This window comes from Neovison vison, chromosome 11 (assembly GCF_020171115.1).
Source record: "Neovison vison isolate M4711 chromosome 11, ASM_NN_V1, whole genome shotgun sequence".
In the NCBI taxonomy this organism is placed as follows: Eukaryota; Metazoa; Chordata; class Mammalia; order Carnivora; family Mustelidae; genus Neogale; species Neogale vison.
The window spans coordinates 13,225,235-13,251,626 of NC_058101.1; the positions used below are offsets into that span (position 1 = coordinate 13,225,235).

The 26,392-nt window shown below is 34.8% G+C and overlaps 1 protein-coding gene and 1 pseudogene across 3 annotated transcripts in view; one reads left to right on the forward strand and one right to left on the reverse strand.

Moving 5' to 3' along the window:
• The window catches only part of UBA6 (ubiquitin like modifier activating enzyme 6), an 86,520-nt gene that overhangs the window by 18,286 nt on the left and 41,842 nt on the right, over positions 1 to 26,392 (forward strand). For 2 of the 3 annotated variants that reach the window (XM_044225102.1, XM_044225104.1), the window contains 8 exons: positions 4,331 to 4,425; positions 5,371 to 5,399; positions 9,635 to 9,729; positions 10,238 to 10,349; positions 18,747 to 18,827; positions 21,822 to 21,944; positions 23,828 to 23,951; positions 25,727 to 25,830. In XM_044225102.1, the coding sequence (XP_044081037.1) occupies positions 4,331 to 4,425; positions 5,371 to 5,399; positions 9,635 to 9,729; positions 10,238 to 10,349; positions 18,747 to 18,827; positions 21,822 to 21,944; positions 23,828 to 23,951; positions 25,727 to 25,830 (763 nt within the window). Of the gene's footprint in view, positions 1 to 4,330; positions 4,426 to 5,370; positions 5,400 to 9,634; positions 9,730 to 10,237; positions 10,350 to 18,746; positions 18,828 to 21,821; positions 21,945 to 23,827; positions 23,952 to 25,726; positions 25,831 to 26,392 lie in introns of those variants that run through there. The other variant, XM_044225105.1, reaches the window with a different exon arrangement.
• Positions 25,149 to 25,332, reverse strand: LOC122890603 (annotated as a pseudogene).

The window sequence follows — 26,392 nt, forward strand, 5'->3', positions numbered from 1 at the left end:
TCTACTACTTACTAACAAAATGAACTTTATAGGATTTAAGTGTGTCGATTTCAAAGTACCTGACATTGCCTAACACAAAGTAGGTACTTAATTAGTACCCTTCCCCTTGGTGGTCAGACATTAAAAAGGTAGATAATTTAGGTAGCTGCTGAGAATCTGTCTGAGATTTTATGATTCTTTGGAAAACTTTGATTCATTTATCTTTGTCTTATCCTTTTGTCTGTAAGTTCTTTGTCATTTATAACCAAATTTGTGTCATGGCTATTCATTATTTACCTAAGTAATCTTCAAAATAATTCATGGGAACAAGTCTGAGTTGAAAAACGTTTTTTTAACCTAGTTCCTCTGACTCTGAACATAGGAGAAAAAGGACTCAAGCCCTCTGCCAGGTAGAACGTAAACATGTTTTTGTTCTTATGTGCCAATTTTTAACAGATTGTTTTTGTGTGTGTTTATAATGTGCCAGGCCCTGTTAATCCACTGAGAATACAGTAGTAAATAAAGGAAAGTCCCTGCCTTAAGGAATCTGCAGTCTCCTAGGAATAGTAGACAAGTAGCAGAATACACTGTGATTAATGTTGTAATAGCTTGAATGTAGGATGTTACGAATGCACATAAAAGATGATCCAGCACTGTCTTGAGTAAATTTAGGTGTCGGGAGACATATCAAGAGGGAAAGTAATATATAAGCCACGACTGGAGGATGAGCAGAAGTTTTTCAGGCAGAAAATATTGAGGGAGAGGGATACTCCAGAAAAATATGTCTCATGGCCAAAGACAACATACCACGTTCCTAGACCATGGATTTTGATGGAGGAGTGACAAAAGATGAGACCAGAGAGACAAGCATAGACTAGCTTATGAACAGCCTTGTGACTAATATCACAATCTAGACTTTATCATAAGGGAAATAGGAAACCATTGAAGTTTTTAAAGCAGAAGAATGATTTGACCAGATTTGTGTTTCAAAAAGATTATTCATGTTAGTAGGAAGTTAATAGGCTATATATAAAACGGAAGAATATGAAATAAAAGTGTAAACATATTACTGGGGAAAAAAGGGGGCTAACTTTTTAGAAGACACAACTTAAAGAATTGAGAGTGGTTGCCTTTGATGTATACAAATCTGGATTAGGAAGAGTTAGGGAACTGATTTTTTTTTTTTTTAATTATTCCTCCAGTAAACCTTATTGGAATGATTTGACTTTCTTAATCTACACTGTAGCAGAGTGGGTGAGAGTGGATGATCCCAGTGTCTTGTGATCAAGCCCACATCCGCCTCCCTGTGCAGCGAGGAGCCTGTTTCTCCCTCTTCGACTCCCCCTGCTTGTGCTCGCTCTCTCTCAAATAAATAAATAAAATTTAAAAAAAAAAAAAAGGGTAAAGTATGGATGCTAAGACCAAACTGCTTGAATTGAGTCTTATTTTCCCTGTTTGTAAATTAATTAATTTCTCTGTGCTCAAGTTTTCCTATCTGTAAAAATGGGAAAATAATAGAACTTACAGAATTTAGTGAGGATTAAATGAGTTAATACAAGTGAAAACCTGAAACAATGTGGTGCAGAATAAATACTCAGTATTAGCAGTTTTGCTTACATGTCAGCACTGTTGAGGTACTAATATACAAGAATAAACAAATTTACTGTTATATTGGTGGAGGAGTTTAAGTGTTTTTAGTAATCAAGAGAACAAGCAGACAAAAAAAATCAGAATGGGAATAGAATTCATCAACAGGGATATTAAAATTAATGTAACAGTGTATATAAAGAATGTTGTATCGTGACCAGCTGTTGAGTACATTCTGTTCAAGAGCACATTTGCAACATTTGCAGATTTTCAAATACTAAAAAATGAAATCATATAGATTGTGATATCTATTTACATTGCATTTAGGCTAGAACTTAACACAAAGGTAGCTAGAATATTCCCCATGAAATTACAAATTTAAAATACACTTCAGATTAATCCAGAAGTTAGAAAAGAATCGTAATTAAAACTGGAAAATAAGGAAGTATTATGTGTCAAAACTTGGGATGCTGTTTAAGATCAGTTCAAGTTTTACGTGTGTATTTTAGAAAAGAAAACCTAAAAACTAATAAGTTTTTATTTCAGGAAATTGGGAAAAAATAAAATAGAAGACCCCAGCCAAAGGGCTAGCCTTGTCAATAGGCTAATGATCAGATCTACTGTTAACTTTTTCCTACATGTTAAGGATGTGAAACTACAGGGACTTTGATACACTGCAGGAGGAGAGTTGTTTGGTACACTTCAGAAAAACAGTATGGCATTATCTAATAAAGTTATCCCTGCATTTCCTCTCCTAGATATATAATGATATCTGTCTGTCTATCTGTATCTCTGTAGAAATGGCTGTGTACACATGTGTATCACTAGACATATCTAAGAATGCTGATAGTCTCGCTATAAGTAACTGTCCAAAAATATAGAAGAGCAGGGGTGCCTGGCTGGCTCAGCCAGGAGAGTATGTGACTCTTTATCTCAGGGTTTTAAGTCTGAGGACCACATTGGGAATAGAGATTACTAAGTAAATAAATAAACTTAAAAAAAAAGTCATTCCACAAAACTATAGAATAGTTAAATTACGTTATTGCAGTAGAATAGTACAATATAATACAATAAAACTGAAAATCAGTAGCCATGTGCACTGATAATAAATAAATCTCATAAATACAATATCATTCAAAAGAGGCATGGCACAGAAGACAATATTCAAAATGATCCCATTTATATAAAGTTCCAAAACAGACAATACTTAAATATATTGCCTAGAATTACACAAATAAGAGTGGCAAAACTGTATCATACACAATTCCATACATATCATAGTAGATAATCAGCAAGTATTTGATGAATAAGTGATTGGTTTGGCTCTCTGAAACAGAAATGCTTAATACTGATTTAAAAAGAAAAGTCTAAGTTTTATTTTGCAGGAATAAGGAAGGAGGGGTGCCTGGGTGGCTCAGTTGTTTAAGCACCTGCCTTGGGCTCAGGTCTGATCCCAGAGCCCACATTGGGCTCCCTGCTCATTGGGGAGCCTGCTTCTCCCTCTGCCACTCCCCCTGCTTGTTTTCTCTCTATCTTACTGCATCAAATAAATAAATAAATAAAGGAATAGTAATAACATATAAATGATGTTTATAAAGTTTGTTCTGACTAGACAAGAAAACCATTTTCAGGCTTTTAAATTGAATATAAATAGCTAAAATACAGAAATTAAACATCTAGGGGCACCTGGGTGGCTCAGTGGGTTAAGCCTCTGCCTTCGGCTCTGGTCATGATCTCAGGGTCCTGGGATCGAGTCCCGCATCGGGCTCTCTGCTCAGCAGGGAGCCTGCTTCCTCCTCTCTGCCTGCGTCTCTGCCTACTTGTGATCTCTGTCTGTCAAATAAATAAATAAAATCTTTTAATAAATAAATAAACATCTGTATACTAAACAGACATACATTAAACCAGCATGTATATTATGAATTCCCAAAAAAGTACTTGTAAACCAAGGGATTCACTTACTTGTACCTAACTCATCTTTCAGTGATTGTTGTAAGAATCCATTGGAATGTCCATTATCTTCAAAAACTTGATACAGCATCAAGTTTTTCACTGTTCTTTCAAGTCAATTTTCTATTGCCCTTATTACTGTATCTGACTTTTTAAAATAGCCAATATGTATTTTTTGAAGTACCTATTCTGATGCTACCTTATGGTTATTAGTATGGATGGCTTAGTAAGATCCCTTATATACTTTATCAGTATTTGTATTTAAAGTAATGTTTGGGGGCACCTGGCTGGCTCAGTTGATAAAGAATGTGACTCTTAATCTTGAGGTCAGGAGTTTGAGCCCTATGTTGGGTGTAGATATTACTTATAAAAAGAAATAAATAAAATTACATTAGAAAACTGCTGTATGTCACCTAAACTCCAAGAAGGAAACAAAATCTTTGGCTCAGAAATCCTATTTATAGTGAAAGGTCTACAGGGGAGATAACATACTTAGATGCCTGTAGTGGCCCCTGAGGTAATAAATAAAGGGAGCAAAATGGGGACTATGTCAGATCTAGAGCACATAGTTGTCCCTGTCTAAACAGGACAACACAACTCCATCTGTTTGTTGCTATGAGAGAAGATGGGCCAGATCTTCAGTTTTTTTCAAAATATGTCATATATTTGGCAGTTAATTTAGAAATATCAAATACTGTGATCCAAACCATGTCTGTGGCAGGATCTAGTTGCTTTGCTCTTCATTTACAAACATCTTTAAAGGATATGTAGTTTTGGTGAAATGATTTATTGTTTTTTATTGTTTTACCTATAGTCGACAGAGGTACGTTCTTGGAGACACAGCAATGCAGAAGATGGCCAAGTCCCATGTTTTCTTAAGTGGTATGGGTGGTCTTGGTTTGGAAATTGGTAAGTAGTATTTTTACATATAACTTTATATGACACCTCGAGCAACATAAGTTAAAAGAATTTTCCCCTTGTATGTATTGTTTCCTATAAAGGAAATTAGATCCAAAGCCTTGAGAAGATTCAGTTTTGGGTCTTTTTCTTTTTGGGTATGTTTCTTTTTTCTCTCTCTCTCTCTCTTTCTCTCTCTCCCTCTTTTTTTAAGATTTACATATTTATTAGAGAGAGTAAGCAGGAGCAAGGGGAAGGAGCAGAAGGAGAAGCAGATTCTCTACTGAGCAGGGAACCTGACCTGGGGCTCAATCCCAGGACTCTGAGATCATAACCCTGAGTCAAAGGCAGACACTTAACCAACTGAGCCACCCAAGTGCCCCTTGACAACACTATTTCATAATACTGTTTTTTTTAAAGATTATATTTACTTATTTGACAGACAGAGATCACAAGTAGGCAGAGGCAGGCAGGGGGATGGGGAAGCAGGTTCCCCACTGAGTAGAGAGACCAATGTGGGGCTCGATCCCAGGACCCTGAGATCATGACCCGAGCGGAAGGCAGAGGCTTTAACCCACTGAGCCACCCAGGCGCCCCTCATAATACTATTATATTCTTCCACAAAGAATTGGTAATGACTCTTTTGCTTTTCTTTGTGATGTTAATAGCCATTAATTATCATTTCTGTATCTTTAATTCATTATGATAGAGCACATACACACATATTTATAACAACCTGTCTAAAATAATACAGTAAAACTTTAGTGTATATATACCTCAGTGTGGTATGATTATAGAAAATTCAACTTTTTCCTTTTGGTTCGTCTGCATTTTCTAAGGAACTAGTATTTTTTAGGTACTAAAAAAGTTAAAATTATCCAAATATGTGACCAAGCTCCATCCAAATGATCTAATATACATTCCTAATATTAAGCTATTTTTCTTTCTCCTTCATAGCAAAGAATCTTGTTCTTGCCGGAATTAAGGTAAGTGAATAAACGTCCTTGGTTATGGTAGTTGTTTGTTGTAAACTTTTTTTTTTTTTTCCTCATCATTAGTGGCAGTATTTTTTACACTTTGGCCTAATTATTGCTGCTGCTTCATTTAGTAGCAAAATTGTTTTAATTCTGTATTTTCCTCTTTTTAATAAAAACTATTACAGAAAGTTTAAAAATTTTATGAGACTAGAGTAATCTAAACAAAACCCCATGTACCCATCATGCAACTTCAGTTACTTGCTCATAGACAAATTTGTTCCATGTTACCTCTTTCCCATTCCCCACTATCCCCAAGCCACCAAAAAAATTTTTTTTTTTAAATAGAGATTTTTATTTATTTATTCGACAGAGAGAGGTCACAAGTAGGCAGAGAGAGAGGAAGGGAAGCAGGCTCCCTGCCGAGCAGAGAGCCCGACGCGGGGCTCGATCCCAGGACCCCGGGACCATGACCTGAGCCGAAGGCAGAGGCTTAACCCACTGCGCCACCCAGGTGCCCCCCAAATTATTTTGATCTAAAACTCAAACATCCACATAGGGGAAGGGAAGGAAAAATAAAATAATTTATTATTTTATTGAAAACTGAGGAGGATACAAACCATAAGAGACCCTGAATTCAGTGAAAGACTGCAGGTTGCAGGAGGGGAGGTGGGAGGGAGGGGATAATCGGGTATCAGCAGTCAGGAGGGCTTTGATGGAATGAGCACTGGCTGTTATTTGCAGCTGATGAATCACTAAATTCTAACCCTGAAACTATTTTTTAAAAAAACCTCAGACATCCTACTATAACATTCTTAAATATATTAATATATATCTTTAAATGATAAGGGTGCCTTGTGAAAGCATAACCACAATACCATTTTCACACCTAAAAATGTAACCAATTCCTTAATAGCATTGTCTTAGTTAGCTATTGCTGGAAACAAATTACCCCAAAACTTAGCAACTGAACTTATCAGGGAGCAACTTAGCTGGTTAGCAACTTAGCACTTATCAGGGAGCAACTTAGCTGGTTCGTCTCTTTGGGGATCTCTGATGAGCCTCCAATCACGATATTGGCAGGGCTGCAGTCATCTCTAGACTAGGGAAAGAATCTGCTTCCCAAGCTCCTTCACATAGTGATTGACAAGATTCAGTGGCAGGGTAGTTCTACTTCACATTCTCACTTCAGTTCCCTGCTGGCTCTTGGTTGGAGGTTGCCCTCAGTTCTTGAAATGTGATCGTTCCATAGGACAGCTCACAATGTGGCAGTTTGCTTCATCAGAGGAAGCTAGCAAGAAGACAAGAAAGGGAGTGTCCTAGCAAAACAAATCACAGTCTTTTGTAACCTAATTTCAGAGGTGACATTCCATTATCTATGCTTGTTTGCTAAAAGCAATTCACTAGTTTATGAATGTTAGGAAAGGGGATTACATGAAGACCTGAATAACAGGAATTGGGAGCCATTAAATGGCTGTCTTACAGCCTGCCTACCTCAGTCATCAAATATCTAGTTAGAGTTCTAATTTTCCCACTTGTCTTATGAAAATTTTATTTGTTTTGTTCTAATCAGGATCCAAGTCAAGTCCATGTACTGAACTTGATTTCTTTCAATGTATAGATTGCCCTTCCCTGATTTTTTCCCTTACAATGTACTCATAAATGAAACCAGGTCATTTATAACATACACATCTGCCCTTGTATTTCCTGTAAACTGGTAAGTTCTATCCAAAGATTCAAATTCAGATTTGGTTTTTTTTGGTTTTTTATTGCTTCACAGATAATTTTGTTTTCTCATCGAGAAAATCATAATCTGTTGGCCTTATTTTTCTAGTTATTACTAGCGATTAATGATCATTGCCTAAATACATTATTTCATTAGGGCTAATGACATTCTAATTCTGTCATTTCTTTTTGATTTATTAGCTGGAATAATATTTTAGACTATTTTCCATTCATCGCATATTTGGTTTCACTAAAGTGTAGTTTGTACATGTTTAAAAGGCAGAATAGGGGCACCTGGGTGGCTCAGTGGGTTAAAGCCTCTGCCTTCGGTCAGGTCAAGATCCCAGGATCCTGGGATTAAGCCCCACATTGGGCTCTCTGCTTAGCAGGGAGCCTGCTTCCTCCTCTCTCTCTCTCTCTCTCTCTCTCTCTCTCTGCCTGCCTCTCTGCCTAATTGTGATCCTTGTCTGTCAAATAAATAAAATCTTTTAAAAAGATAAACAAAAATAAAAGGCAGAATAAATACTTGATTTTTTTTTCACCCCTTATTTACCAGGTTTCAAAATCATTAGTTTACTGTCATCCCCCAACAGTGACTAGTGAACTTACGTGGCATGTGTGTGAACATCATGATAAACATGGATTTAAACATGTATAATTTGTTTTGATCAGTGTAGTTGTTATTCTTGTTGATGCTCAAATTGTTTCATCTTGGCTTATTGGGATCTTCATCAAGTTCTGGAGTCCTTCAGATACAACCCTAGTAGCCTTTGTCACTGATGGTAAAGACTTTTTAGTGGACAGAGCTAGAAAATTCATCATGAGTCCACACTGAAATTTCTGAGTTTCAAGTTTAGGATGATAGCCTTATCTACCTCTTTAATTTTGTGATTTTGTATTTGTATCTCTTCTCTTACTCTGAGGGTTTGAGTCTTAATGACAGGGACCTAATTATGTATTTGCTTTATCCTATGTTGTATTATACCTATTTATGACATAACTTTAGGTTAACAGTTTCAGTATTGTTAATAACAATATAATTATTGAACTTACTTTATGATTTTCTTTTTTATCCTTAGGAAAAATCCCATCCAGATTTGGCAGGCAAATTAACTACTTTTTAGAAAGCAGTAGTAGTGGATTTTTAGGGATCACTTTTTTAAATTTAACTTTTACTATTATAAGACATACCTAATTCAAAGTGGAAATTACAGTGGCACGTGCGTGACTCGGTCGGTTAAATGTCCAGCTCTTGATTTTGGCTCAGGTCATGATCTCAGGGTTATGAAATCAAGTCCCACCGTGGGCTCTGTGCTGGGCATGGAGCCTGCTTAAGATTCTCTTTCCTTCTCCCTTTACATACCCCCTCCCCTGCCACATGCTCATATTCTCTCTCTCTTAAAAAAAAAAAGTAGAAATTATAAAGCAAGGTTTATTCAGGTTAGTCTACTTTCTCTCTTATCTAATTCCCTCCTTCCCTTATTAGGTTGCCTGCCTTTTTTTCATGTTTTTAAATATAAGCAAATGCATATATACAAATATGCAAATCTGTATATGCATGTGTATACATATTTATCCCCACTTGCCTTTCTTAGATAAAGTGTCATACTTGCCTCCACCTTGCTCCTTATCACTTAACAACATATCCTGGGATTACTCCCTAATGCTAAATATATATATTTCATTCTTTTTTTATAGCTGCATGGGATACATTGTATGGATTATCATATATTATTACACAATTCCTTATTGGTGGACATTGTTATTGTCTTCAGTCTTTTTCTATTACAAATAATGCTACAGTTAATACTCTTGCATGTATGTCTTTTTTGTATCTTTTCCAGTAGATTTTTTAAAGTGGGATTGCTGTATCAAATAAAAGCACACTTTTGCTAGAGATTGCCAAATTATTTCCCGTTGAGGTTATGCCATTCTATATTCCCACCAATAATATATGAGAATGCCTGATCACCTCATTCACCAATACAGTATATTGTCGAACTTTTGGATTTATACATTCTGATGAATGAGAAAAGGAATTTCATTCTTGAGCAGGGTTGAACCTGCTTAAATACTTTAATAAAAGGCCATATGCATTTCTTTTTCAGTATACCCCATGTTCTTATACCTTGTCCCTTTTTCCATAAGATCTCTAATGTAAGTTAAAAATGTTCTTTCCAATTAGCCAATTATCTTTCTTACTTTGAACATAGAGCATTTGGAAATGTTTGCTTTTGTGAGTTCTTTTGATTTTTTTGTATTTTGATTAATATAGCATGCTTCTTTCCTAAATTAAAATTCTCTTATGGTTTAAAGTAGTTTTTCCTTTAATTTTCCTGGATTTCCAGGTGTATATGGTCATACTCTGTGTGAATGAATCCAACTTTGTATGCTTCCCAATTCTGAAGCTTTTAGTTACTTTGTATTGTTTATTACACAGGATAATTCTGATACAGTATAAATGGTATTGGAGATAGTTGTCTTATTTCTGACTTTAACAGAGATTTTTCTCTTTTTCAAAGGCACTTACCATTCATGATACAGAAAAATGCCAAATGTGGGATCTAGGAACCAACTTTTTTCTCTGTGAAGATGATGTTGTTAATATGAGAAACAGGTGAAGATAGGATATTTTGATGTATTATTGTAGGATTTTTTTTTTTTACTCTTGGAATTACTTAGAATATTTTCTGTGTCCAGTGCACTAGTTCATTCAGAGTTGTTTGACTCATCACCATAAATTCACATCACCATAGAAAAATAAGTGTTAACATATACTTACATAATTATTTATATTTGTGAAAGTTTTAAGATATTCATATTGCTACCTGGAAATGAATTTATGATTGTTAAGGGTCTTTATTATTAAAAGACTTAATATGGAACCATAGGGGTACACTTTGAGACTAATATGGTTTACTATGGAATATGACAGTATGCTACATCTCAAGATTGTATAGTTATCTGTAAAAGTCTTATAAATTTTCACTGAAATTTTCTAACATTCAGGTTTCTCTGATGTTGTCGAAGTGTCCAAGTATGAGAGATGGGGTATATTGAAGGAAAGAATAGTAAAAGTCTTTTCTTTTTTTTTTTTTTTTTTTTTTTTTTTTTTTTTTTTTTAGGGCTGAAGCTGTACTTCACCATATTGCAGAACTAAATCCATACGTTCATGTCACATCATCTTCTGTTCCTTTAGATGAAACCACAGATCTCTCCTTCTTAGATAAATACCAGGTTGGTACTCTATTTTATATTTATATTTTACATGTTTTATACTAGATGTTATTGACAGATTATAAGGCAAATTGTTACATGTTATTTTAGTATATAATTAAACCTAGTCTTCTGAACAGAACAGAAAATTTTAAGTTAAAAGACTTCCTTTAGAATAATACTTTTCTAATGCCCCATTTTAGGGAACACCCTGAGAACTACTGACAAAACCATTACATTTAACTAATGGTTTTAACTAATGACCATATACATGTGGAAACCCAGCTGCTGTCACAGTAATGTTCATCAAAAACTACCCAGCATGTATTTCTAGCAACATGTATTTCTTTCTCCTGCACCTACACGTCACTTGGAGTTCAGCCATTCTGGGCTGAACTCAAAATTGCAGAGTCTTTGTTTTGTTCTGTATGCTCTCTTCTAGAACCAAGAGTCCACCAAGGACATGGTTTCATGGCAACAAAAGAAATGTGTAAAGTCAAGTCCAACTATCTAAGCGTTAGGGTTAGGGTTAGAGTTAGGGTTAGGGTTCAAGCTTCTGTTCATGTTACTTCCATTAATATTTCATTGGCTCAGGCGAGTCACATGGTCAAGCCCGAAGTCAAGGAGCAGGAATTTAGTACACTGCTATTCCTAAGGCCATAGGCAAAGGATGATGTATAATCCAATGGCAGAGGAATAAAAAATGCAAATCAACATTCAGTCTGCTTTAGTTAAGATTAACTTTAGTTAACCTTAAATAGTAACAACAATTCTCCACACCTTAGATGTTTCAGAAGTGACTAGGTTAACCCTGATTTTCTCTGCAAGTAAATTATGATATTACCCATTTAGAGAGAAGCACTCTGTTTCACCTTTACTCAGTACTTTTGACACTGTGTGACCATGTGTGTGTGGGTTTTTACCCAACCAAGCAGTTCTCCAACTCCCTGGACACCTAGTTCAGTGTCCTACAGTTCAGTTCAGTTTTGACACTATTACTTGGAAAAGATAGCTTCACATCCCATACAGTAAGGATTCAGTTCCACAACAGCCCCCTTTTTGCCCCGTTTCTGACATGAATCACAAGTCGAGGTTGTTATCCTGTGCTTCTAAAGACTGGCTATAAATCAGAGATTCCCACACCCCCTCTCAGGGTCTAATTAATTTGCCAGAGCAGCTCACAGAATGCAGGAAAACAGTTTACTTACCAGATTGGTTTATTTAAAAAGCTATAATTCCGGGGGCACCTGGGTGGCTCAGTGGGTTAAAGCCTCTGCTTTCAGCTCAGGTCATGATCCCAGAGTCTTGGGATCGAGCCCCACATCGGGCTCCCTGCTCAGCAGAGAGCCTGCTTCCCCCCCACCCCCCGCCTGCCTCTCTGCCTACTTGTGATCTCTCTCTGTCAAATAAATAAATCTTTAAAAAAAAAAAAAAGCTGTAATTCCAGAACAGTCAGATGGAAGGGACGCATAGACTAATGTATGGGGAAAGGGGCACACAGCTTTCATGCCCTCTCCAAGTATGGCAGCTTCCCAGCACCTCCATGAATCCTGAAAGCCTTCTGAGCCCCTAGTTCAGGGTTTTTATGACAGCTTCATTATGAAAGCACAGTTGATTAAATGATTGATCTTTAGCAGTTAAGTATATCTCCAGCCCCTGTCTTCTCCATGGAGGTCTGAGATGTAGGACTGAAAGTTCTGAATTTTAAATCACAAGGTTGGTTCCCCTAGCAATCAGCACCCCATCCTTAATGACATCCAAATGTCATTTCATTAATCTAAACTCAGGTGTAGCTGAAAGAGGCTTGTTATGAATAACAAAAGATGTTATTTCACCTTTATCACTCTGGAGCTATTTCAGGACTTGGGACAAAACTAAATACTATGACAAAAGATGCCTCGAATGCCTCGATAGCTCTTACATAGGAAATTACAAGAGATTTTGGCTCTATGTGCCAGGAACCTTGGATAATGACCAAAAAGTATATTTATTATTATAATATCACACCAATTTTAAAACCAGCATAAGCTTCCATTCTGGACTAGATAACTTGAAATCCATCCTCTACAAAGATGCATAATAGACTTTCTAAGTAAAATTGTTTAATAGACTTCCTTTTTCTAAATTTTTTTATTAAAGTATAATTAACATTAGTTTCAGGTATACAGTATAATGATTCAACAATTCTGTGCATTACTTAATGTTCATCATGTTAAATGTAGTCACTATCTGTCACCAGTGTTATTACAATATTATTAATTATATTCCCAATGCTGTACTTTTCATCTTTGTGACTTATTTATTTTAGAACTGTAAGTTTGTACCCCATACCTCATCATCCTCTTTACCTATTTTACCATCCCCCTACTCATCTCCCCCCAGCAACAACCATTTTGTTCTTTCTGTTTGAAGGCCGGGATTTTTGTTTGTTTCTTTGTTCATTTCTTTTATTTTTTTGGATTCTACCAACAAATGAGATCATCGAGTATTTGTCTTTGACTTATTTAATTTAGCATAATACTGTGCAGGCCCGTCCATGTTGTCGCAAGTGGCAAGATCTTATTTTTTATGGCTGAATAATATTTCATTATAGCTTTTCCTCCGGTTTGCATTCTCACCAACAGTGCAAAAGGGTTTCTTTGTCTCCACATCCACACCAATACTTGATATTTCTTATCTTTTTGATTCTAGCCATTCTGACGGATGTGACATGGTACCTCATGGTCTTCACTTGCATTTCTCTGATAATGAGTAACATTGAGCATCTTTTCATCTGTTGGCCATCTGTATGTCTTTGGAAAATGTCTGTTCAGGTCCTCTGCTCATTTTTTAATCAGATTATTTGGAATTTTGGTGTTGTGTTGTATAATTTCTTTATATACTTTGCATATTAACCCCTCTCAGATAGATCATTTGCCCCTGCAAATGATAGGCTGCCTTTTCATTTTGTTGATGGTTTCCTTCACTGTTCAAAAGCTTTGATATAGTCCCAGAAGTTTATTTTTGCTTTTGTTTCCCTTGCCTAAGGTGACATATCTAGAAAAATGTTGTTGTAGCCGATGTCAAAGAGATTACGCCTCTGTTTTCTTCTGGTAGTTTTATGGTTTCAGGTCTCATATTTAGATCTTTATTTTGAGTTCATTTTTGTGTTTGGTATAAGAAAGTGGTCCATTTTGATTCTTTTACATGTGGCTGTCCCAATTTTCCTATCACCATTTGTAAGAAAACTGCCTTTTCCCTACTGTACATTCTTGCCTCCTTTGTTTTAGATTAATTGAACATAGGGCATGGGTAAGCATGGGTTTATTTCTGGGTTCTTTATTCTGTTGATCTATGTGTCTCTTTTTGTCCCATAGTGTTTTGATTACCTCAGCTTTGTAGTATATCTTGAAATCTGGGATTGTGATACCTCCAGTTTTGATTTTCTTTCTTAAGATTGCTTGAACTGTTTAGAGTCTTTTGTGGTTCCATAGTATTTTTTAATATTTTTGGTATTATTTGTTGTAGTTCTGTGAAAAATGCTGCCGGTATTTTGAAAGGGATTGCATTAAATCTATAGATTGCTTTGAATAGTATGGACTTCTTAACCGTATTAATTCTTCTAATCCATGAGCATGGAATATCTTTCCATTTGTTGTATTGTGTCTTTAATTTCTATTGTCAGTGTTTCTTAGTTTTACCTCCTTGGTTTTATTTTTAAATTTTCTTTTTTTTTTTTTTTTTGGTGCAGTTGTAAATGAGATTGTTTTCTTAATCTCTCTTTCTTCTACTTCATATTGGTATATAAAAGAGATTTCTGTATATTAATTTTGTAAACTGTGTTATTACTGAACTCATATATCAGTTCTCATAGTTTTTTTGCAGTCTTTAGGGTTTTCTATGTATAGTATCATGCCATCTGCAAATAGTGACAGCTTTACCTCTTCTTTACCAGTTTGGCTGCCTTTTATTTCTTTTTCTTGTCTGATCGCTACAGCTCAGACTTACAGTACTGTGTTGAATAAAAGCAGTTAAGAGTGGGCATCCTTAACTTGTTCCTGATCTTAAAGGGACAGCTCTCATTTTTTTACCATTGAGAAGAAAATGTTAGCTGTGGGTTTTTCATATATGGCCTTTATTATGTTTAGGTATGTTCCCTGTAAACCTACTTTGTTGAGAGTTATTACCATTAATGGATGTTGTACTTTGTCAGATGCTTTTCCTGCATCTGTTGAGATTTAAGTGATCGTATGGTTTTTATTCTTTCTCTTGTTAATGTGATTTATCATTTTGATCAGTTTATAAATATTGAACTGTCCCTTGCATTCCTAAAATAAATCCTAATAATCTTGGTAGAGAGGGGGTTTTTTTTTTTTTAAAGAGTTTTTTAATGGATTATTGAATTCAGTTTCCTAATATTCTCAGATGCTTTTCCTGCATCTGTTGAGATTTAAGTGATCGTACGGTTTTTATTCTTTCTCTTGTTAATGTGATTTATCATTTTGATCAGTTTATAAATATTGAACTGTCCCTTACATTCCCTAAAATAAATCCTACTAATCTTGGTAGAGAGGGGTTGTTTTTTTTTAAAGAGTTTTTTAATGGGGGGGGGAGTTTTTTAATGGATTATTGAATTCAGTTTCCTAATATTCTGTTGAGATTTTTGCATCTCTGTTTGTCAGAGATATTAGCCTGTAGTTTTGTTTGTTTGCTTTTATAGTATCTTTGGTTTAGAATCAGGGCCTCACAGAATGAATTTGAAAGTTTTCCTTCCTTTTCTCTTTTTTGGAATAGTTTAAAAAATAAATAAATAAATAAATAAAAAGAATATATATTAACTTTTCTTTAAAAGTTTGGTGGAATTCACCTGTAAGGCTGTCTGGTCCTGGCCTTTTGTTTTCTGGGAGTTTTTTGATTATTGATTTGATTTTTGATAGACTTCTTTTACATGAGTATCTGAGCCTAAAATAATGTAAGGGGTGTGCTCAGAGACCAAAAATGTACATTAGCCAAAGGAAATGAACTACTTATTGGCTATGGTCACTTTTAGACAGGGATCACTGGTTTCAGTAACCACATTTCTTGGGAATTAGTGCTAATGCAGAAACAGAAGAAACAAAATGGTTTATATGAGAGAGAGAGAAATGGATTTCCAACCTACCCCTCTTCATAAAGTTAGAACCTAAGAGAGCTATACAAGGAAAGTGTTGATTAGAATAGTCTTTTGCCCATCAGAACAAGAAGATTGCCTGTTTTCTTTTGAGCTCTGGATGAAAAAAATAATGCTCTTCTCTGGGAATTCACAACCGTATTCTTGTCCTCACCCGAGTTTGGAGATAAACTTTATAATTCTTTATAATCTAAAATTTCCAAAGCTGAGAATTTAACATAAGAAGTAAACTAGTTATATCCTGGAATGCCAGAAAGAAATTAAACAAATACAAAGGAATCTACCTCCAACTAAACCATGGTATATTCCAGTATATAAAGCTCCTTTGAAGGTGATTCAGGATACAAAATAACAAGACAGGAAATGTAGTGCCCTGTGATCAAGAGTCAGAGGATATAACAAATAATAGAATTAACCTCCAGGAATTTCAGATAATAGAATAATTGGATACAGACTAAAAAATATAGGTGTTCAAATGACTGAATCTTAAAAGAAGGAATTAAATATACAGTATGGAAAAGGAATTACAGATGGAAAAGGAAATACAGAAGGAATTAAATATACAGTATGGAAATAAAAACTTAAAAACAGCAGATATGATAAAGAATCAATAGAACTGGGGCGCCTGGGTGGCTCAGTGGGTTAATGCCTCTGCCTTCGGCTCAGGTCATGATCCCAGGTCCTGGGATCGAGCCCCGCATCGGGCTGTCTGCTCAGCAGGGAGCCTGCTTCCTCCTTTCTCTCTCTGCCTGCCTCTCTGCCTAGTTGTCATCTCTGTCTGTCAAATAAATAAATAAAATCTTTAAAAAAAAAAATAGAACTTTTAGAAAGGAAAATATAGTCTTAAAAATTAAAACTCAAGTCAAGCAGAGAGAGTCAATTATCATATGGTTTCACTTATTTGTGGAGCATAACAAATAGCATGGAGGACAAGGGGCGTTAGAGAGGAGTAGGGAATTTGGGTAAATTGGAAGGGGAGGTGAACCATGAGAGACTATGGACTCTGAAAAACAATCTGAGGGGTTTGAAGTGGCGGGGGGGTGGGAGGTTGGGGTACCAGGTGGTGGGTATTATAGAGGGCACGGCTTGCATGGAGCACTGGGTGTGGTGAAAAAATAATGAATAATGTTTTTCTGAAAATAAATAAATTGAAAAAAAAATTAAAACTCACTAGGTAGATTAAGCAGTGGGTAGATACAATTGGAATAAGAATTAGTGAATTGAGGGACGCCTGGGTGGCTCAGTTGGTTAAGCAGCTGCCTTCGGCTCAGGTCATGATCCCAGCGTCCTGGGATCGAGTCCCGCATCGGGCTCCTTGCTCTGCAGGGAGCCTGCTTCTCCCTCTGCCTCTGCCTGCCACTCTGTCTGCCTGTGCTTGCTCTCTCGCCCTCTCTCTCTGATACATAAATTTTTAAAAAAAAAAGAATTAGTGAATTGAAAGAGCTTAAAGAGATTATTGAGACTATAGCCCATAGAAATTAGAGTTAAGTGTGAAAGAGAAATTAAAAGAAAATGAGAGCTTTGGCTGCCTCGGTTGCTCAGTTAAATATCCAACTCTTGATTTTGGCTCAGGTCATGATCCCAGTGTCCTGGGATCAATTCCCCCCCCCCCTCAAAATCTGGCTCTCTGCTCAGCAGGGCATCCACCTCCCTTCTCCCTCTCCCTCCGCCTCCTTCTCCCTCTCCTCCCCCCTGGTCATGCACACTCTCTCCCTCTCTCTGTCTCTCTCTCAAATAAATAAATAAGATCTTTAAAAGAGAGAGAGCTTAAATGAAAAGGTTCAGTTCATCAGATTAGATTTCTGGAAGGCGAGTATTAGGAAAGAGCAATATTCAAAAAAATTATGGATGAGAATTTTCCAGCATTGAAGAAACACAAATTAGATTCAGTGAATGATAAGTCTCAGATTTTATTCTGTTTACAAACTTAGTAAGTTAGCCTGTTAATATTACTGGTTGCTGGCAGAAAACATGAGATTTCTGGGTCAGAGACTAAGGACTTTATTACTCAGAGCATGGTAAGAAGTATGATTGTCATGAGATAACTGAGTGTTTCAGTCAGTTAAGTATCTGATTTGATTTCAGCTGAGGTTTTTATCTCAGGGTCGTGAGTTCAGGCCCCACGTTAGGCTCCACACTGCATGGGGCCTACTTAAAAAAAAGTTATATTTGTTTCATTTCCTCTTGTCTTCCCTCCAACCCCACTAGTGTAGTGCCGAGGACTCAGTGGATGTCTGCTCATGTGATGGGTCCCTTTTGAGAAGAGGAGCACTGAGCTTGGGAAACCTGCTGTTTTATAGCACACAACAGATATATGCTTTCCCTCTTTGTTCCAGAGGGTATCAAACCTCACTCCTAAGCTTTCACAAAGCAAATACAATCCTGAGAAATGGCCCAGGAATGGTCGAGAGCCTTGGATTCATGGCTGACCCAGTTGAGACATGTACAAAAAGTAAGAGACCCATCGAAGAGGAATATCTCCCTGTAGGAAGCACACCATATTCTGAGCTAGATGAATAAGAATAAATTCACACCTGGATATTTGTAGTGAAAATGAGTTATACAATTAATTCATGGGAATGAGCAGCAAGAAAAAGTCTGGAATGAGAGCCTAGTTCTGCTTTTGCCACTTGATAGATGAATAACCTTAGGAAAATTTTTGACCTTTATGAAACTAAGTTACTTAAGATAAAATCTAATTATAGAAGCTGTAATTATCTCACAGGGTGATGATAAAAAGGTAAGCATTGAAAATTACAATCCGCTGGGGCACCTGGGTGGCTCAGTCGTTAAGCATCTGCCTTCAGCTCAGGTCATGATCCCAGAGTTCTGGGATTGAGCCCCGTATTGGGCTTCCCTCTCCAGCTCTCCCATGTTTGTGTTCCCTCTCTCACTATCTCTCTCTGTAATAAGTAAATAAATAAATGAAAGAAAAAAGAAAAAAATTATAATCTGCTTTTTTAAAATAACAGAAATTGGTGGTTTCACTAATAACCCTGTCATAAAGCAAAAGTCATATTGTGAATCTGTTGACTATCTGAAGTAAAAGCAAGCTAAGCCAACTAATGTAATATGTTATTTTTACTTTTGCTATTCCATAACTCTGAAGGTTTTAACCTTAGGATGGAGTACAATAGAATAGTATTTTTTAATAAGGAAGACAATGTTTTTCTCATGATGCAAACTGAAATGCTTCTGATTTAGAAGTGTATTTTTCCAAACTAATTGTTTATTTTCTAGTATTTAATTTCTTACGTTCTTCTTAACAGTGTGTTGTATTGACTGAGATCAAGCTTCCATTGCAGAAGAAGATCAATAACTTTTGCCATTCTCATTGCCCTCCAATTAAGGTAATAGTATCATTTAATAATGACAGGTAGTTAAAGAAAGAACACTTCCACTATTAGAATTTGTAGTTTTTCAGTGCGTTGTATAAAAAGTTTCTTTTTACATGAGGACACTCACAGTAATATTTTCCTCTCTTAATTTTGGCATCATGTTCATTTCCTATTTTCAAAACCAAGATCTAAATTTGACTTATAGCAAATTACCAAAACTAAGGAAGAAATAAGGTTAGGAATGGAAAGACTAGTGAATATTGACTTCATCATTTAACTTTAAAAATGGCATAATGGTGGTTTTCAAGACGTTTATTGGTTCTTGTAAGAAATACTGATTGAGCACCTGCTACAGATACAGTTGGAGGCAGTAGGAATACACTAGTGAATAGGACAAACAAATTTTCTTACTCTAGAAAATTATCTAGTAAGGAAGATACATAGTAAAAAAAGCAAAGAAATACCTAGTTTCAAGTCCTATGAAGAAAAAAAGCTAGGTAAAGAGAGAGTATAATGTCTACTACATGATGTTGGGATGGGAACTAGTATTGGTTGTCTTAAATTAAAGGTCAGGGAACTCCTCTTTGGGGAGATAACATTTGAATAGAACCCTGAATAATTATAAAGAGCCAGCTGTAGAAAACGTGGGAAAGAGATTCAAATCATGAAGAACAGCAGGTATAAAGACTTACAAGTATAAAAATTTGCTTGGTGTGTTTAAGGAACAGGAAGACGCAAGCAAGACCAAAACGGAGTTTGGGTAAAGAGGATATGAGTACACATTTTCAGAGGATTGGGTTCAGAGCAGTAATTAGAAGACCGTAACTTAAATAACTTTGAGGATAGCTGAGTTTTAAGCCCATGATTTTGACCTAATGTAGGTTTTTTAAAAGATTTACTCTGGATATGCTGTTTGGAAAATAGTCTAGAGCAGTAGTTTTCAAAGTATGGTCCAAGGATACTGAAAATTCTTGACATCTTTTCATGGGATCTGCAAAGTCAAAACTATTTTCATCATATTATTATAAAATGTTATTTGCTTTTTCAGTCTGATTTTCTTACAGGGTACAGTGGAATTTCCAAAGTCTAGATGATGTGTAGTGATACTATTGCTTTGACAGCTATGGAATGTGTGTGTATTCTTGTGTTTTAAATGTTTCTCAGTTTTAATCTCTAACACAGCAAATATCAATAGTTATAACCTATGAAATAAAAACTCTTTCGGTCCTGAATAATTCTTAAGAACATGAAGGAATTACAAAACCAAAGAGAAAAGAGAGCCATTGAAATATGAGGGTAGAATAGAGTAGCCTGTGTGAGAGATTCTGGTGCCTTAATCAAGAGAGGTAGAAATAGAGATTGTAAGAAATCACTGAATTTGAAATATGAGAATAGATGAATATTAGTTGTGAAGGAAAGAATAATCAAGAATGACTTCTAGATTTTTCTGGAGTAATTGAGTTGTGGTGACATTGGAAAGACCAGAAATAGGTTTAGATTGGAAAAATCATAATTGATCCTGTGCAGTTACATGTAGATTACTAGCTCCACCTCCTTTGTGGGATTATTTGTTCCTTTGGAAAAAGAAAAAAACGTTCGTTCCTTTGAGGTAGGCACTAAACCAACAGCCATACTCTATTAAATAGATGTGGTGAAAATTTTTGGATTGTGGTGTTTACATAACATATCTGCATTCTGTGCAACATTATGCTGTAGTTCACAGTTTCAACAGATGAATAAGACATAAGGTAGTCAGTAAACTTAAGACAGGGCACAGAAGTTTTACAAAATAATTACACTGAGTTATGAACTAAAATCTTTATTTATGTAATTGATATACACTGTCTTACTTGAAAGTTGTACTCGAAAGAAAATGGCCTCAAGTTTACAGCTTTTGAAGCTAAAAAGTTTCTAAATTTCTGCTCAGTTTTGTTTCATAAAAAAAGCTGTGTGTATCCATTTTGATAGTAAAGGCAGTACATGATCCAGTAGGAGGTAGTCTTCTATTGACTCTCACTACTTCATGTAATAAGTGGTATAAATTACTTTAATGGGCTACATTTTTATATCCAAATATGAATATACAGGTTTTTGTTAAAAAAAAAAATGACTTTATACAGGATCATATGTGTTACAGAGTAAGAATTTCCCTTTATTATTTTTAACTCTAAAAATAATTTTGAGTACAAAAACAGTTTCTTTACAGATTTTTAGAACGGAGAATATTATAAAAATCACTTTTAATAAAACAGTGATTAACAATTGTGTGTAAGAATCTGATTTTTACCTCTCTTCACTTCGATATGTACTGTCAGTACCTCAGCCCTTTTCTGTTTGTGGCCTTCATTTTCAGCTTTGAGCTCTGTTTTAGTTTCCATTAACTCTACTTTTAGTGACTAGGCACTCATTATTTTCTCAAATGGAAAGTAAAAATCCACTGCTAAGACCATTGAACCAAATTAACCATTTCTTAAATATTTTACTTGATTTTTAGGACAAGGAAAGAATTTTTGTCATTTAAAAATCAGAGAGTGTAGGGGCCCCTGGGTGGCTCAGTGGGTTAAAGCCTCTGCCTTTGGCTCAGGTCTGGATCCCAGGGCGCTCTGCTCAGTGGGGAGCCTGCTTGCCTTCTCTCTCTCTCTGCCTGCCTCTTTGCCTACTTGTGATCTCTGTCAAATAAATAAATAAAACCTTAAAAAAAAAAAGAGAGAGAATGTATAATGATTGTGTCATCTTCTAATTGTGTAATACTTGGAAATATCCAGTCCCAAATACCAATATCCTTGATTCCTGAAATAGTTTACAATTAATGTATTTTATTTGTGATTCATTTTATATCCCAAAGGATAATCTTTTGTTTGTTTTTGTTTTTGTTCTGGTTTTTTGTGGGGTTTTTGGATAATCTTAATTACAAATAAACATGTTGTGAAGGGGCTTAAAATAGAGGTGGAGGTTTTTTCTTTAGATAAATAGATAAGCTTGAACTTATTTTTTATCATTTCACAGTTCATCAGTGCAGATATGCATGGAATTTGGTCACGGTTGTTTTGTGATTTCGGTGATGAATTTGAAGTTTCAGATACTACCGGAGAAGAACCAAAAGAAATTTTCATTTCAAATATAACACAAGTATGATTGTGTGTATATATATATATATATATGCATATATATATAATTGTGTATTTATATGATTAATTTTTTAGTGTTGATGTGAATATAATTTTGCAAATAATGATATTAGCAAAATGCTGTAATATGCAGTATTTTTCACTTGTTTTATAATATTTTAAGATAATTTGTAAGGAAAAATTGTGTTAATCTCTTGATTGCATTATAAAGTTAGAATAGACAAGAGTATCTGGATTCCTTCTAACATTAATAATTGGTACATCAACATTTACTTATGTCATAATTTAATTTTGTTCAATGTGGTGCTCCTATTGGACATGAAGTGTGATTCAGTGTTTACTGAACAGTGTTTATTGTGTCAGATTGTAGATGTACTAAGTATGTCATAAGTTACCTGGCCCATCACTTGACTACAGGAGGATACATAAACAAGAGCTTTTTAAAAATTTGTTACATTTCTAAATCATCATTTGGAGGAGGAAAAAAGTTGAGAATTACCCTTAAGATCAAAAAGTATGTACTTTCTAGTCACATTAGAAAGTTCATATAAAAAAAAAAAAAAGAAAGTTCATATAAGCTTAAGTTTTTAATTCCCTAAAAGAATTGGAGAAAAATCATCATGATCAATTTCTTACTTGTTTTTTTTTTTTTTTTTTAGTTCTTGGTTTGTTTGTTTGTTTGTTTGAGTCTAAATCATTACATTTATTTGCATCCTTTCAGTCAGTTTACATTACAGCTCAAAAAGAAGCCAAATATAAGGGAGTAATATATTTTGACCTGATAGTGTTTGTGCTTCTGTCTTTATGCTTGATTTTTAACCCAGTGTAATGTTGCCTTTTCACCCGTTCTTAGGAAGAATGCATTTGAAAAAATCATTTTCTGTCTCTCTACTTACAGAATGATTTTTTTATTCAGCCTTTAACCTTTGTACATGATTTTAGTTTGTCCCTGCAAATATCATACAGTTAGAATATGCTCCAGGGTCTAGTATGGATTGTTGTATTATGTTGGTATTTTCTTTTATTGAACAGTGCACAAAGTATGAAGGTTATCCATAAAAAATTATAAAGTAACCATAAATGTTCCCATTTAACTTACCTTCAAATTATTCCTCTTTTTTAATAAAGTCCTTATGAATTTTATTCTTCTTGAGACATTAGTAAACCCACATTAGGTTAATTTTATCTACATGTTTGTGATCATGATTTTATTCTTTTCCAAATTATTCAGTCCACAAGAGAATTTTTAGAATCTTCACAATTATGAAAGACAGAATGACAATTCTTTAGCTTTTATTAGATTAAGTTATCATTACCTTATTCAAGAAATGTGTTGGATTATATGTAGTTGGGAAATTTGGGGGCCTTTGACCTATCCCATCCATCCTGTTTGGTAAGATAAGCCAATTTCTTCCTATTTTTATCCTGGTAAACTGGGCTATGTATTTTTTTCCATAAAATGTTGGGCAAGCTTTAAACTACCAGTTTTCTAGCTTTAAATTTCTGTCCTTCTTCCTTCTATTTCCTTGATCTTAAAGTTAGATTCATCATTTTTGTACAGTTTTTTGTAACAAAACTTTAAAATCTAAATTTGATGACTTGAATGTCTTTCAGAAGTCACAGAAATCTTTATATCTGTGAAATATCCGAACTCCCTTGTAGAATCTGTCTCCCTGAAATATAAAAATTCTATTTTAAACATTGATAGTAAAATAAGATGATCATTATTTTGCGAGAATTCTTAAAAGGCTTTTACTAAAAAAGGAATGTCCCAATATTTTGACTATTTTGAGAATTTTATTTTGAGAACTTTATGATAACATGGTCCCTTTTGTGAGAGACTTAAAATTTGTACCAAAAAGGTATACATGAACTTGTTTTTAGGCTAATCCTGGCATTGTCACCTGCCTTGAAAATCATCCTCACAAACTTGAGACCGGGCAGTTTGTAACATTTCGAGAAGTTAATGGAATGACGGGCTTAAATGGTTCTACACAACAAATAACTGGTAAGTTCGTGTGTTTTATTAATTCATTTATACTTACTCATTATTTAGCACTTTAGTAGTTCAGACAATCTACTCAGTGCTGAGAACTCAGCATTAACTCCGACATGATCTAGTTCTTGGCTTCAAAACATTCAATCCAAGTGAGGAGATACTTACCTTAAGCAGCAATGATATAAACAGAGTACAGGCATTCTGGGAACTCTAAATGTAGCAAGGAAATCTACCCAGTCTTGGTACAGCAGCAGTGAGGACAGAATATCTTGATTAAAATTTTAAGATTGGATTGACTTAGGAAAGTGGTGAAAAGAATATTCTATGCAAAGCCAAATAATAAAAGGCAAAACAATTCAAGGGACTAAAAGATATAATATGGCAGGGTGGCAGTGGGAGTTGAGGTAGCAAGTCTTAAGGCATTTAAGAGGAAATTTCATGATCTCATTTAGTAAGGAAGCAAATATTGCAACATGGGCAACTTACTCATTTAGGGAGTGCAAAAAGGGAAGTTTTAAAGAGAAGGTAAGGTGGAAGGGCAGTTCAGGCCCGTTGTAAGGTGGCTATGAACTATACATGGAAACATGTTTTTATTCAGTGGCTTGGATGGATAAAATGATTGGATGTTATTGCAGGCAAGTTTGTGGGTTTGTTAGCAAAAGCCGAAGGAATTTGGTTTTTTTAATAGACTAAGATGAGGTCATTGCCCAAAGGAGAGGAAAGGTGCCACAGTTAGAGATTTGAGGAGAGTAAACATTTTAAAAAATAAAAAGATTTAAAAGAAAATAGAAAGATTATCAGTCTTCATTTAGTGCCCATTTGAAGTTGAAGATAGTGAATTTTTAGCAGTGTTAATTTGCATAGTTTGTGATTTTCCTTCAGCCATGTTTAAAAGATGTAAAGACATTGCTAGACATCTTGTAACTCAAAGGTGGCATGTTTACACCTGCTAGCTAAGAACGATTCATGTTAATCTTTAGGACATTTGAAAGTCTAATTATGTAATTACTGTATAGACTAGTAAATAGATTACTTTTTTTTTTCTTGTAATGACTGCAAAATGGATCCTTAGGAGAGAAAAAAATTAGTCCTGTTATGAACTCTTTATACTAAAACAATTTTGGATCTACAGTTAGTTGAGCATCTTTGGTAACAAAATTACTGGATTTTGATTCCCAGACTATATCCAGATACGTAAAATACAGGTTAGATCATTAACATTAAAGAATTTTTATCTGCTTTTGCAGAAATCGACTCAGCTAATCATTTAGGGTTATTGTTATTTTGGGATCTGTGCCATGGGGGATTGTAATAGGGAAAAGTTTTCAATTAGCAATAATCGCGCCTCGGATAAACCTCATTGGCTACGATACTGCCACTGCGCAAAGCTTGGGGGATTGTGATAGTTCAGAATCTTCATGCTACTGTTTGTCTGCCTACCTACTCGTTAGCCAGTACCACATTATATTTTAGTATTAATTGTATATAATTATTAGTTATCAATATTAGTTATTGATGTCTTATAAAATGATTTTACTATTTAGTAGTAAGCATCCCTCATTACTGTTACCCCCTTTGAGTTTTCTTGGTTATTTTTAAGTCCTTGAGTTCACATTGGAAAAATAGTGTGTCTAGTTTTCCACACTTTCTGCCCCCTCCAAAAAAGATTTATAATGGGATCTTCTAATTGTATAAATTAGGGAAAATTAAGATTTTTATCATGATAAGTCTTCAAATTTAAATACCTATATCAGTATATAATGGTTTTCTTATTTTTCTTTTAGTGGTATCACCATTTTCTTTCAGCATTGGTGATACTACAGAACTGGAACCTTATTTACATGGAGGCATAGCTGTCCAAATTAAGACTCCTAAAACATTTTGCTTTGTAAGTATTGTTTGTTTGTTTGTTTGTTTGCTTTAAATATATTTCTTTGCAGAAGAGAAAAAAAAAGTAATAAAATAGTTAACCAGACAATTAATTCAGTAGATTTAGTAGCTGAACAGATTTTTGGTTTTTAATTTGTACACACTTGGAGGGAAATGGGATCAATTTAGGGAAATAAACTGATAATAATAAAAAATTTTTATATCTAGAAAAAAAATTTTATATCTAGAATACCAACGCATGTAATTGAGGTATAAAAATTACCTCAAAGGGACTCTACTTTTTTGAATCATCAAAGAGTTGATCATTCTTCTTATTCCCTAAGACAAAGATAAAACTAATATATGTTTGAAGGATTTAACAAGCATTGAAGCTATGTTTTGTTTTATTACTCAATTATTTACATTTTTAAATTAAAAGGAATATTTTTCATATTTCAGGTTTTTTAATTTCAGGAAAGAGTGTATATGTTGGGAATATAAAATAAGCCTATACAAACTGGCATTGAAAGGAAATTTAAGTTTCTAAATAGAATATAGCAGGGACATCTGGGTGGCTCAGT